The 12,659-nt window shown below is 42.2% G+C and overlaps 1 protein-coding gene across 5 annotated transcripts in view; it reads right to left on the reverse strand.

The window, feature by feature from the left end:
• Positions 1-11,907, reverse strand: part of ZNF366 (zinc finger protein 366) — a 63,495-nt gene extending 51,588 nt beyond the window's left edge. The window contains exons 1-2 of one of the 5 annotated variants that reach the window (XM_070412154.1): positions 11,824-11,907; positions 4,847-5,017 (exon numbers count right to left, since the gene is read on the reverse strand). In XM_070412154.1, the coding sequence (XP_070268255.1) occupies positions 4,847-4,994 (148 nt within the window). In that variant the 5' untranslated portion in view covers positions 4,995-5,017; positions 11,824-11,907. Of the gene's footprint in view, positions 1-4,776; positions 4,811-4,846; positions 5,018-11,006; positions 11,088-11,823 lie in introns of those variants that run through there. The other 4 variants (XM_070412153.1, XM_070412158.1, XM_070412155.1 and 1 more) reach the window with 4 other exon arrangements.
• Positions 11,908-12,659: the final 752 nt, after the last annotated feature.

The following is a 12,659-nucleotide window of genomic DNA, read 5'->3' on the forward strand; positions in this document are numbered from 1 at the left end:
GATCTCAGAATTAGCGTGGGGCCAGAAAGAATTTAGACAGCTCTTATTCTGGAGAGTAGAAAAATGGCTAATAACCCAGCCCCCGACAAATATTGCTCCAGTGTAGTTAGGGAGAACCGACACACATGAAAGAATTATGTGTGCAAGGCCACCCACTAAACTAAACCATGCCTTTGGGATCTAGTTCTAGAATGTGATCTGATCATCTGTAAAGCAGGATTGCATGCAAAAGGGTACCTTACATACGGGGAATTCAATTCACTTAAGAGCTATCACTAAGAGAAAATAGATATACATACTTTAATAGCTGATAGCTCAATTTTGAAAATGAAATGTATTTTAATAAATACTGCCTTTATAATTATTCCAAGTGTGTGTATACATTTTTGGGGGGGACACTATATATATAAACATTATATATAACACTATATACATAACACTATATGTAGAGAGATATATATAAAGAGAGATCTAGATAGATATAGATATATAGATATAGATATAGATATATAGATATAGATATAGATATAGATATAGATATAGATAGATATTCTGGGGGGAGGGGAGCTGCTGTCTATGGCTGAGAAGCTTGAAGTGACAGGTTGCTGGTGTAGATAGTCCCTTGCTTTGCTGCACTGAGGCTAGAGTTGAGAAAACAGGCATGTGCACCTCATGGTGATAGAAATTTCTGGTTCAGTTTGAAGCTGTAACTCATATTTATTAAATGGCTACCACGGAGAGGGAGTTATACAATGGCACTAATATTAATATTTAATGCTGTTTTGATTCCAGTGTAATTTAAGGCACATTTATTATGCAAATAAAAACTTGCTGCTTAACTGGTTCAACCCCTGCATAATGTCACAGGCTTGCAATTTCACAGCCTGCATTCGTCACATTTTCAGGATATAATTGCCTCCAAGGGATGAAATCTTGGAAGAAGTTTCCCTCAATGACATTGGCTTGGGGGGGGCAGCAGAAATTACTGCAGTCTGTCCTTTTGGTTGTGGATTGAAAAGAAAAAAAATCCATTTCATCACTCCCGGTTCATGGTGTTAATGAGTACACAGCTTGATAACTTCGATGCCGTCAGGAAAGCTCCAGGGTCCATAAGCAGAGGAGTTCAGATTAATAATTTAAAGGGGTAACATTTATTGAATATTGCCAGGCACTGTGCTAAGCAATGACATGAATTCTCACTCTTAATCCTTACAACAAACCCTAAGAGGGTGGTGCGATTTTATACCTGCCATGCAGATGGAGAAATTACAACTACCTGTGGTCACACCATGGCAAATAAGGGCGTGGGGATTTGATGTCAAGCAGTTGCCCCTAAGATGTGGGTTGTAACCTCTCCTCCAGGCTGTCTTGCACATACCTGACTTTCTGGGCTGCCTTCTCACCCTGGTTGGCACCCATATTTTACATGTTGTTAAGAGGACGGGGACCCAATAAAGTGAGAGGTATCTGAGTGAGAAAAGACAAAGCCTTTGGTTGTGGCTTTATATGTGGCAGCGATGGCTTCTGGCGGGGAAAGGACCAGAGGAATGCAGACAGGTGTGAGATGATCGCCCTTAACTAAACTCTCAGAGTATAAAACTCAAAGTCAGAGGTTTCCTTAGGGACCAACTGTCTAACTCCTTCATTTTACAGAGAGGAAATAGAGTCTTAGGCAGTTGCCCATGATCACAGAGCAGATGTGGGACTCAAAACTAACTCTCTAACTCTCTCTCTCTCTCTAATTATTTTTGATCAAGTACAAAAGGACATACAGTGAAAAATTTCCCCTTACACACTTTTTCCCATCTCAGCCATCTCATGCCCTGCCCAAAGACAAATATTCTATGCGTGTCAAAAATAGGCTTCATTTTTACACAAAAATTATAGTGTTCTATACACTGGCAGAATCTTGCTTTTTTAAAACTTAACTATGCAGGTTAGAGATTGCTCCATTATCAGAACATATAGAGCTGCCTCATTCTTTTTATTTTCAACTTTGTTAACAGCTCTATTGAGGTCAATTTATATAATATAAAATTCACACATTGTTAAGTGTCAGTGTGATGAATTTTTGAAAATTTATACACTTGTGAAGTCATTAACAAAATACGATTTTGAAATAATTTTAACACCTCCAAAGAGTTCCATTTTGCTCATTTTCAGTCAATCCCAGTTCCACCTGAGCCCCAGGCAACCACTAATCTTTCTCCATAATTTTGTGCTTTTCAAAATTACATATGGATGAAATAATTCAATATGTATTGTATATCTGGCTCCTTAAGTAGTACTGTGTCTGCTTAGCATGATGTTTTTGAGATTTATCCACAACTTGCATATAACAGGAGTTTATTTTCATTGCTGAGGAGTATTCTGTTGTATAGATATACCACCCTTTGTTTATCCACCCACCAACTGTATGCTAACAAATGTTACATCTTTTGTTTCATTGAGTAGGTAAAGAGTGGCATCTCATCATTTTAATTTGCATTTTCTTATGAAGTAGGATGAGTGTCTTTATTGTTTACACATTTAAGAGTCAAGTATATTTCATTTTATGTGAAATGCGTGCTTCATGTCACTCTCCCATATTCTGTTCATAGTAAGTTCTTAATGATACATATTACAAATGCTTCCCCTAGTTTCTTGTCTGCCTTTTGACCTCATTTATTGAGTTTAGGCCCCATAGGAGATTTTATTTTAATGTAATAAAATGTATAATAAATGCTAAGCCTGGGTTAAACTAGAAAGAATTCCCCTATCCCGAGATTAAAAAAAAAAATACATCTTCCATTTCTTTCTAGTATTTTTGTTTCTAACATTTTAAATTTTTGATCCGGAATTTATTTTAATTTAAGAAATAGGGATATAAGTTTATTTTCCCCCAAATAGCTACACAGGGGTCCCAACATCAATAAATATATAATAACTTTCCTCTTTGAAGTGCAATAATATTTTTTATCATATATTAAATTCTCCATATACATTCGGGTTCACTGATATGCCATATTTTTATGTGTCAACCAGCACATTCAAACCTCTATTCCCTGGATCAAAGTTTAGCCTTCTTTTTTGCAGCCAGGAGGTAAGAACTCTCCATCCCTGGGGACCTTCACAGAGCCAGAGGTGGGTGACTGTGCCAGGATGTGACTCGGGTTCAGGAGGGCTGTGGATAATGTTGGAGGAGACGCCAACTTACTGGCTGCAATCTTTGATGGCCTCTGACGATCAAGACGATGCTCAGAATAGTCCCTCCTTGCCCAGATCTCTTAAAATATCTGGTAGGGGGCAGGGTTCTCGATATACCTAGGAATTACCATATTCCTCACTCCGAGAGTCCAAGTTCTGGCAGCTCAGAAACCCTGTCTTTACGGACTAAGTATAGTGCTCCTTAGCACCTTAAAAGTGTCCAGTATACACAGATTTTAGGATAATGCTGGAAGACCTCTCTTTGTCCATTTTTTTAAACTGAAAAAGTCTGTAGGGTGGGGTGAGGAGAGGAAGTTCCACTAGGCTGTGGGAAAGAAAACTGCGTGAACTAGAGAAACAGCAAGAGACAAAGTGGCGTCGTGTTGTGGTGGGTGTTCCACCAAACAGCGCTGGAGGCCTGCAGCTTTTCCTCTCCTTTTACTTCCCGTGGACAAAGACCAGAGGGACCCCACGAAGGGGGAGATGCTACCATCTCCATCCAGGCAGAGGCCCCGTTGTGTCCAGGCTGAAGCAAACCAGAGGCGATTCCGGTCCTCTCCCTCACTGTCTTCCGGCCCTGCTTCCTCTCCCCACCCCTCCAACAATAGCCCCCTCTTGATTTCTGTTCCAAGAGAGAACGGTGAGTCCCCAGTGCAGAGGAAACTCGAAGGATTCTTTCCGAAGGGTTTGCTAACTGGGGAGAGTGAGGTGTGTGCTCTGGCATCTGCCCCTTGGTGTTGATGCTGGGGACCCGGCCCCCCCTTCTCCCCGAGGACACAAGGCAGTAGCAGGGCTTCTTGTCCCCATTCTCCAGCAAAGGAGAAAGCTGGCAGTCTCTCTCTTTCCTGGAATGACTCTGAGCTACTCTCCCTTGCACCGTTGCTTCTATATATTTTTTTCAAACTGCTGAAAAAGCTGAACGTCCCTTGCCACTGCCTCTGCTGAGACTTTCTTACCCTGGGCCATATTTTTGTGGACTAGATAGAGACTTGGGCCCCTCCCCAGATTCATTAGACCTGGGGAAAGGCCTAGGAATCCGCCGCAGGTGATTCTGAAGTTTGGTGCTCAGAACACACTTGAAAAGCAATATCCCAGACCTTTCCTTTCTGAGATTATCAGGGTCCCACGGGATGGGGTTAACTTGCTGAGTGAGATCACAGAAATCATGCCTAATGCTGCCCAGAGCTGAAGAGACTCAGACTTGTCCAGTAACACCACTATCTGGGAGTTATGTTGTCTCAGACAAGGTCAAAGTTAACCTGGTAACTCTTTGGAACAGGGACCTACACTCCAAAATCAATCTGTGTACACATCAGGGCACAGCTATGAAATAGTGCTGCTCAGACCTGAATCACATGGAGATCGTCCTAACATGCTGATTCTGATGCGGGAGGTCTGGGACGGAGCCTGAGAGTCTAACAAACTCGCCGGTGACGTCATGCTGTAGGGCCTTGGACTACTTTTGAGGAGCACTGCCTTAAGGGATACTTAATTTATATATATATAAATAAATTACAGATGACACCTTCTCCTTAACGAGAAACCGGTAAGCAAGCAAATCAATCTGGTGACCTCGAACATATCACTCACTTGTAGTTTCTCTGTTAAGCAAGGTGGTTGCCTTTCTTCATCTCTACAATGGGGGTAAGAAAGCACCTACTTCTTAGAATGGGAGGATTAAGTGGAAGGATGTCTGTAGAGTTCTCAGCAGGCCCCACACGTGATAGTGACTCCTCCATAAATGCTGCCATTGAAGGTGGTGGTGCTCGTCTGGTTATCTCATTCTCCCACTTACGATCAGCCGCCATCAGAGAATGAGGTTTAAGTGAGCCTTAACGTAGCAAAGGAAAATAGGAGAATGGGTCAGAATTGCCTGTGTGTGCCCTGGTACTTGGCACTAAAGAGACAGGCTTTATCGATGTGAACAGAGAGAGAGAGCTTCTTTTGTTTCTACCACAAATAACAGAAACTTTAGACCCCCCCCCTCAAAGTTATTATTGTATTTATATTTATCACTTTAAATTTGCCAAATAAGTGCAGGACTGCCTCCACCCAGGACCTGGTCATTTGGCTGTCTCCATGGCCTAATTACATAAAGGAAAGGGCATTGTGCTCCACAAGGATGTCACACTTCCCTCCCTGAACTCACCCCCTCGTGTTTGTATAAACTCAGCCCAAGTGGCATCACTTTAACTTGGGTTTACAGCCCTGCCGAAAAAAAACAGGGAGCGCTGAGCATTTCCTACAAGGCTGAATCCTGGCTCATGGCTCTTTTAGCCATGGAAAAACAAATGACCATTCTGTCTCCCGTGCCAAAAAGAATCTGCTAGCCCATCATCTGCCCAGAAAACATATGAAAAATAAAATGCAACCAACAGTCTTTCATGTGTATCTGATAAATGTTTATCTCCACGAGCAAGTGGGTGGCACCCTCCCCAAGCTGGCACAGTATCTGCATGGAGCAGCCCATGCACAGAATGGTGGAACGAGGCACAGTTCCAGTCAGTGTGGAGGAGGGGTCAATATGGCAGGCTGGCATGGCATTGTCCAGACCCCCAAAAAGTCTGACTAACTTTTTCACTTATTAATGCTGCATTTGTCAGTATATAAAGGTAGTATATTGTACTCTACAGCCCACTTACTTATTAAGTCATCTATTCAACAAATATTTCTTGTGCATCTACTATATGTATATGACATGTGTTGTTCGAGGCTCTGGGCATTCAGGAGAACACATGAAGTCCCTGTCCTCATGATACTTGCTTTCTTGTGAGCTTACATATTACACATAACTTTGGATGAAGATGTGTTCTTATCCTTTTCTCTAAAGGTTGTTCTTTCGTCTAGATGTTGCTGGCATTTGGCTAGCTGTTTCTGAAAGTGTACATCAAAATATGTGTTGCCTCTCTGTTCCTGTCAGATGGAGACCTGTGTCTGTTGGTGATTTACTTAATTGGCCGTATAAACATAGGAGGAAAAATATCAAGTGATTTAGGCAGAAATAAAATCAGAAAAATCAAAACAATTTTTTTTCTGTAAGTTACAGATTTTTCTTATAATTAAAACAGACTTAACATGACTTCTGAGTGCTGTTTTTTAAACACTGTTATCAATTTGCCCCTCCAAAGTAGAGACAAAGTAAAACCAAAAGAAACTTATGAGATTGACTCTACCAATATTTTTTAAATAGTGAATAGGAAAATGTAGTATCTGTGTTATCCTTGATCACCGAAAGAAGGCATACTCACTATAAGATATAAATAATACAGAAATGCATAAACCAAAAAAAGCCATTCATATAGAATCACAATATTTATAGATCTCAGTACTTGCTTTTTTACGATTTATATATGTCTGGCTAAAGAGCATTGATCAGTCTCATCAGATTGCTTGACTGACTAGCATATTCCTTACTTTATACGATTTCTAGAATAACTATTGATATATTTAAAACTAATTTCTAGAGAGAACATCCAAAACAGAATAGTAATTCCACTTAAAAGCATGGGTCTTAAAACATATGATCTATTAATTGTCAGTGCAACCCTGAAGAAGACAACAAGACACTGACCATCCGTTTGAGAGAATCGCAGGATGTCAGCGTCAGAATCTCATAAATCTTCTAGTGCAGGAGGCAGGAGAGAAGGGTGTAAACAAGCCCGAAGGTGAGCTCTGGTACAGTCACACACACACACACACACACACACACACACACACACACCACCTTAGGAATCACTGGTTTGGTCCAATCCCATCATTTCATAGGTGAGAAAACTGAGGTCCAAGCAAGTTAAGAAACCTGTCAAGTCTCCCACACAGGAGGTGGCAGAACAGAACTGAAACGTCTGACTCCGTCTGGCCTTTGTCTCCTGCGGTGAGCTGCGGTGGAAGACACCTTCTGCTAGAACAGTGGTTCTCAACCTTCCTAATGCCGCGACCCTTTAATACAGTTCCTCATGTTGTGGTGACCCCCAACCATAAAATTATTTTCGTTGCTACTTCATAACTGTAATTTTGCTACTGTTATATATCACAACGTAAATATCTGATATGCTCTATGTGTTTTCTGATGGTCTTAGGCGACCCCTGTGAAAGGGTCGTTCGACCCCCAAAGGGGTCGCGACCCACAGGTTGAGAACCCCTGTGCTAGAACAACCCAGCTTCCATTTGCTCTCTGAAGGTTAAGTTGTCCACACTAATCTCTATTGTATCAGAGCCTCTAATTCTAACTAAAGAACCTCATGGGTTTGGGTTATTGGTGGTCGATTTGGGTGGGTATTGCAGTTGTATGTTTTGCTTTTGGATAGTGGAGAGGGAAGTTGAACTAAGATCTAAGTTAAAGAACCATTATTACTTGACAAACTAACCAGCATGTTTGTTTTAAAGTTTAGAGTGAGAGAAAAATAGCAGCTGGATAACCCCCCAAACACACACACACACACAATGGTGACACCTGTGTTCTGTTTATGGGTGTGAAGGTAAGTGGCTCAATACTAAAATGTTTGAGGCAGGATCTCTGAGGGCGTTGAACCCTTGGTGGGTGGGGCAACATGTTACTTCAAGTCCTTTTCTCGCTGGTTGTCATGGAACTGCCACGATGGTCTCCAACAAAAGTGTTTGCAACCCTCCCCGGCCAGGTCACCAGTGACACAGAGCTCGAGAGCTTGGGAAGTGGGTGAAAGGGAGAATGAAAGGTCTACAGCATGACTGCAGTCTCTTCCAACATTCATCTGAATTGAAAACTTTTATTCCAAGACAAACTTTCCCCTGCACGGAGCTCTGCTGAACACAGATGGCATTTTAATGAGGCTAAATCTGGCGTTTCCGCCATTATCGAAGGAAACATCAAAACATTTGCCTCTACCTTCCTTTATTTTACAAGAATTTGGGGTTCAGGATAATAATCTTCACTCAATGTGTGCCCAAGTTGAAACCTATGAGGAATAATTTTTGTTCTGATAGACCCTTGGTATAGAATTGATCCAGAAGTATGACACAAATTAAAATAGGTGTATTCTATTCCTACATTGAAAAAATACAATACCCTTAAGTAGTAACACGACTCCTTAAAAGTTACAACTGACATTGACTCCCACTACTTGCCACACATTGTTAAATGCGTTGCATAAATAATCTTACTTCATCTTCACAACAAGTCTATTATGTTGATGCAATTTTACATTTGGGAAAACTGAGGCTTAAGGGGTTAGTAATCACCTGGAATAAGGCCCACAGTCAGTAAGTCACAAAACTGGAACTCACACCCCAATTTGTTTAACAACAGAGCCCATGCTTTAGTTGCTATGAGTCACATCCCAGCACACAGACCTAGAGGACACAGCCTAACATCACATTTATGCGACATATTTGTAATTTAATTAGAGTATGTGTACAATTTTGGCACCAATTAATTAATAACATGTTCTGTGTGTCAAATTCTGGACCATTCCAGGCTGGAGTTCCCCTGATGATATCACAAAAGAGCCTCTGATGACCCCAGTGAAGAATCACACACTGGAAGTTTCCACAAATGCCAGCTCACTCCTTGGAATGGAGTGAACACAGATTGGCACTAACCAGACTAAACTAATCAATGGCTTTTTCTCTGTGAGTAGCTGAATTTGTTTGCCCCATCAAATACTCTCATGGCAAATGACTTAACAAAATGGAAATATTGAATATATTTTTTTCTTTAAGAGAAAAGAAGATCTCCTGAGCTCCATAACCTCAGGCGGCAGTGGAGACCCATGCTAGAAGGGGGGCTGTTGTGGGTGCCAGTGGCATATCACCTTTTGCCTTCCTCATCTTTAGTCAATGCAACTCTGCTGTCACTTTTTAAAAATAGTGTGTTGCATTTTATGTGTTTATCCAGCAACCCAAACTGGAGAGCATTCTGTGATGTTATTTTAATTGGGCACAAAATTAAATACATTATCAAGGAAAAGCGAAACTGAAAGAAGCAAGTCAAGATCGCAGCCCTGAGTTTTCTACTGGGGTCACAATTGCTGATAAAAGATGCAAAGTGCCCAATCCAATCCGTTCCTGCTACCTTCTGACCAGAAGATCTATGAAATGGGAGCCTAAGGTAGGTGGTAGGGGAGCTGGAAACCACTTCCAACTGTGATTAGAATGATTCTGCATCCTCAAGCAGGCACTCACTCAGCACGTCTCTTTTACGTTGCTCATTTTACAGTGCTCCTAAGAAAAGTCTCTTGAAGAAAGGAGAAAAAAAAAAAGTCTGCTAGTGGAACAAGACCTACATAACAATTCAGTTCTATCATATTTTCTCACTCTTATTAAGAGGATGGCTCTTGAATAAAGATTTTGAGTAAAGTTTTTTAAAAAATATATATTTTATTGATTTTTTACAGAGAGGAAGGGAGAGGGATAGAGAGTTAGAAACATCGATGAGAGAGAAACATCGATCAGCTGCCTCCTGCACACTCCCCACTGGGGATGTGCCCAAAACCAAGGTACATGCCCTTGACCAGAATCGAACCCAGGACCCTTGAGTCCACAGGCCGATGCTCTATCCACTGAGCCAAAGCGTTTAGGGCTTGAGTAAAGTTTAGAATAAAGATTAATTACTTGATTGTGGTTAATGTATAGTCTGGCCAAATTAATTTATAAATGAGAGACTGGCTATTTTTATTACACTCTTCACATCCCAGGTGACTTCAACCAGTAAATTTCATGGAAATGAGTATATATATATATATATATATATATATATATATATATATATATATATATAAACTCTGCATGGTTTTTGTCTTTCAACCATTCAACAACTCTGAATTAAATGATTAATATTAGTAAATTTACACAGTCTTTCCGAGGGCCCTTGCTGGCCTATTTTTGACAATGTGATCTTGCTTCCCTCCTGGCTTTTACCCTGATGAGTTCTTGGTAACATTATCCTCTCTGACAAACTTAATTAAAACAATCTAGACTTTAAAAAACAAGGTATATGTTTTTAAGCTTGACTGGCTTGCTATGTCGTCCTATTTGGAGTTTGGAAAACCAGGCTCTGGGTGAATATGTCTCAGTTACATCTATAGCTTAGTTCTTCACTGCTACTGACACAAGCGATCAATCTCAGTCCTCCCATCCCAGTTACCTGGCGTTTTCCAAAACTACAGCCATAGGCCCCCACATCTTTGTCTCCTTTTGTGTGGCAGATGACATCTTCCACTGACAGTGGATAATCAATTTACACCCGTCCCACATGTGGAGCCTGAATACAGAAGCATCCCCCACACACTGTGCAATTCAAGTGGCATCCCCTTCTTTTTTCCCTCCTACCTCGGTGATGCAGAATAACAGACATAAATTAGCATTTCTCTTCTGGAGGGTGCTGAGTGGAAAGAAAAGAACAAGAGGAGGGCACCTCAACCTAGACAACGGGTCACAGAAGCCCCAGAGCAAACCACAATTCTTAGCAGACAGCATGGTAAGGTTCCCAACGCAGAGCACCGAGGAGGAGCTGAATTCTCCAATGAGCCGCCTCGCATGTTCCAGTGGCTCCTGGTTAATCCAGCCACGCTACCTATGCCCAAATTCAGATTTAACACACTGTCCTGCTGAGCCCCAATGCACTTCTCTTTCCAGTTCTGCCAGCCTCCTCTCTGCAATGCATCAGTTTTCTCTTTTTTTAAAAAAATTATATACATATATAAGTTTAAATCCTGGGCCATCCATCAGTCGTCCCCTTTGATTAAGGATCACACCCAGTAAGGTATTTTCTGTGGAGACGCCCACGGCAGTGCCATCCCAGGGACGCTGAAATGGAAGCAGAAACGGTTGCACGGGTAACTTACCAGCTCCTGAGTCTGAGTGGCTGCAGCCGCCCCCGAGCTTTACCTGGTCCCCTGCTCTCTCTGTGCCTCTCCCTCTCTCTCCCTCTTTTTCTCGTGTGCAGACTGCAGGGAACTTAAAGAACTCGCAGGGACAGTGTTTCAAATGACTTAAGAAAGAGAACAGGAACAATACTTCGTTCTCTTTTTCTCAGATGAGTACCTTCGGGAAGAAGGAAGGAAGGGAGGGGAGAGGGAGGAAGTCAACAACCCTTTGCTTTCCTGAAAAAAAATAAGGAAACAGAAGATAGACATCTCATTTTCTCTTAAACAAAATGTTGGAAGGGGCAAAAAAATAAGAAAAAAAAAAAACCTTTGAAAAAAGGAATTCCTCTAAAATGCTCTGGGCCCTGGGAGCTCGAAAGAGATGAAAAGCCTCACAGGCCTGGCCTGTCCAAACAAAGGGGGTTCCAGAAGGAGGCTCTCCTGAGCTTGCCGGTCTGGTCTCTGGTTTGCAGAACTGTCACAGCCAAAGGGGAACAGATCATCCCCGGCGACTTGGAGCAAAGGAAAGCTGGGCCTTCTGTGCTAACTGAGGCAGACCTGCAGCCTGGAAGAGCGGGGCTGCCCGTCAACCAAACGGACGGACGGCCCTTCCCAGGCCCTTGCAAACACCAGCACTGCTGCAAACCCTGCTGCAAACCGCAGCTGACTCGGACTCGCAGCGTTCTCCTGGGACCGAGGAGCACAGTCTGCACCTCACTGAGCTTCATGCCCTGGACCAAGCCAGGCTTCCATCTCTGCTGATAGTTAAAAAAAAAACATTTAAAAAGCAACTTACCACACGGGTGCTGAACATAGTTTTCTCAGAAGTGTTGTTTATGTTGTCCTAGCCTTGACATTCTTAATGCTTCTTGGATTCACAACATACTCTGAAGCAGCATAGGCCTTAGCCCCGCCAGCCTCAAGGGTGGGGAGGCTGGACAGGAGGAGAGAGGAAATGGAGGGAACATCCTTTACCAAGTTAGGGGCACTTGGGAGTTCAGGGGGGCAGGCATGAGCTCCGACTAGGGTTAGGCGCGTAGGAATAAGCTTGGCTTAAAGTTCTCTGACTTGTGCTGTGTGTCTTGTGCCCTTCATTCATTTGCTCAAGACCATTTTCACCGCCAACAGGAACCAGCAGTTATGTGCACCTCTGTGGCAGCAAAAGAAAAACCAGCTTTAAGGTAGTTCCCTATTTCACTCAGTTGTGAAAAAAGGGGGTGGAGAGTTACACCTGATCACAAAATGCAATTAAAGTAATAGCAGGGAGAGAGGGACTCTGATACAGTCTCTCTGTGGGATTTTATTGGGTCCCATGGTCTTATAAGATTATTCTTTTATCACAACAGTTCACTCCCCCCATTAATTATATTCATCTCTCTATCTATCTCTCTATCTCTCTATCTATCTATGCGTTGATTTAGTCTATGTATCAGAGAGAACAGAAAGATATTATGATTCAGTAGGTTAGTAAGAGCCAGGACAGAGTCTTATTCTTTGCATTCCCCATGGCACCTATACTGGCACAACACATGGGTTTCTGGCGTGGGTGACCCAACCCCATCTGCCGATGAGAAAGCTGACGCCCCGAGAAGAGTCTGTAGGGTTTGCCCAAGGTCACACAACAGGGACAAA

Source organism: Myotis yumanensis, unplaced genomic scaffold, assembly GCF_028538775.1.
Source record: "Myotis yumanensis isolate MYYU_CA2020_CCGP unplaced genomic scaffold, mMyoYum1.0.hap1 SCAF_4, whole genome shotgun sequence".
In the NCBI taxonomy this organism is placed as follows: domain Eukaryota; kingdom Metazoa; phylum Chordata; class Mammalia; order Chiroptera; family Vespertilionidae; genus Myotis; species Myotis yumanensis.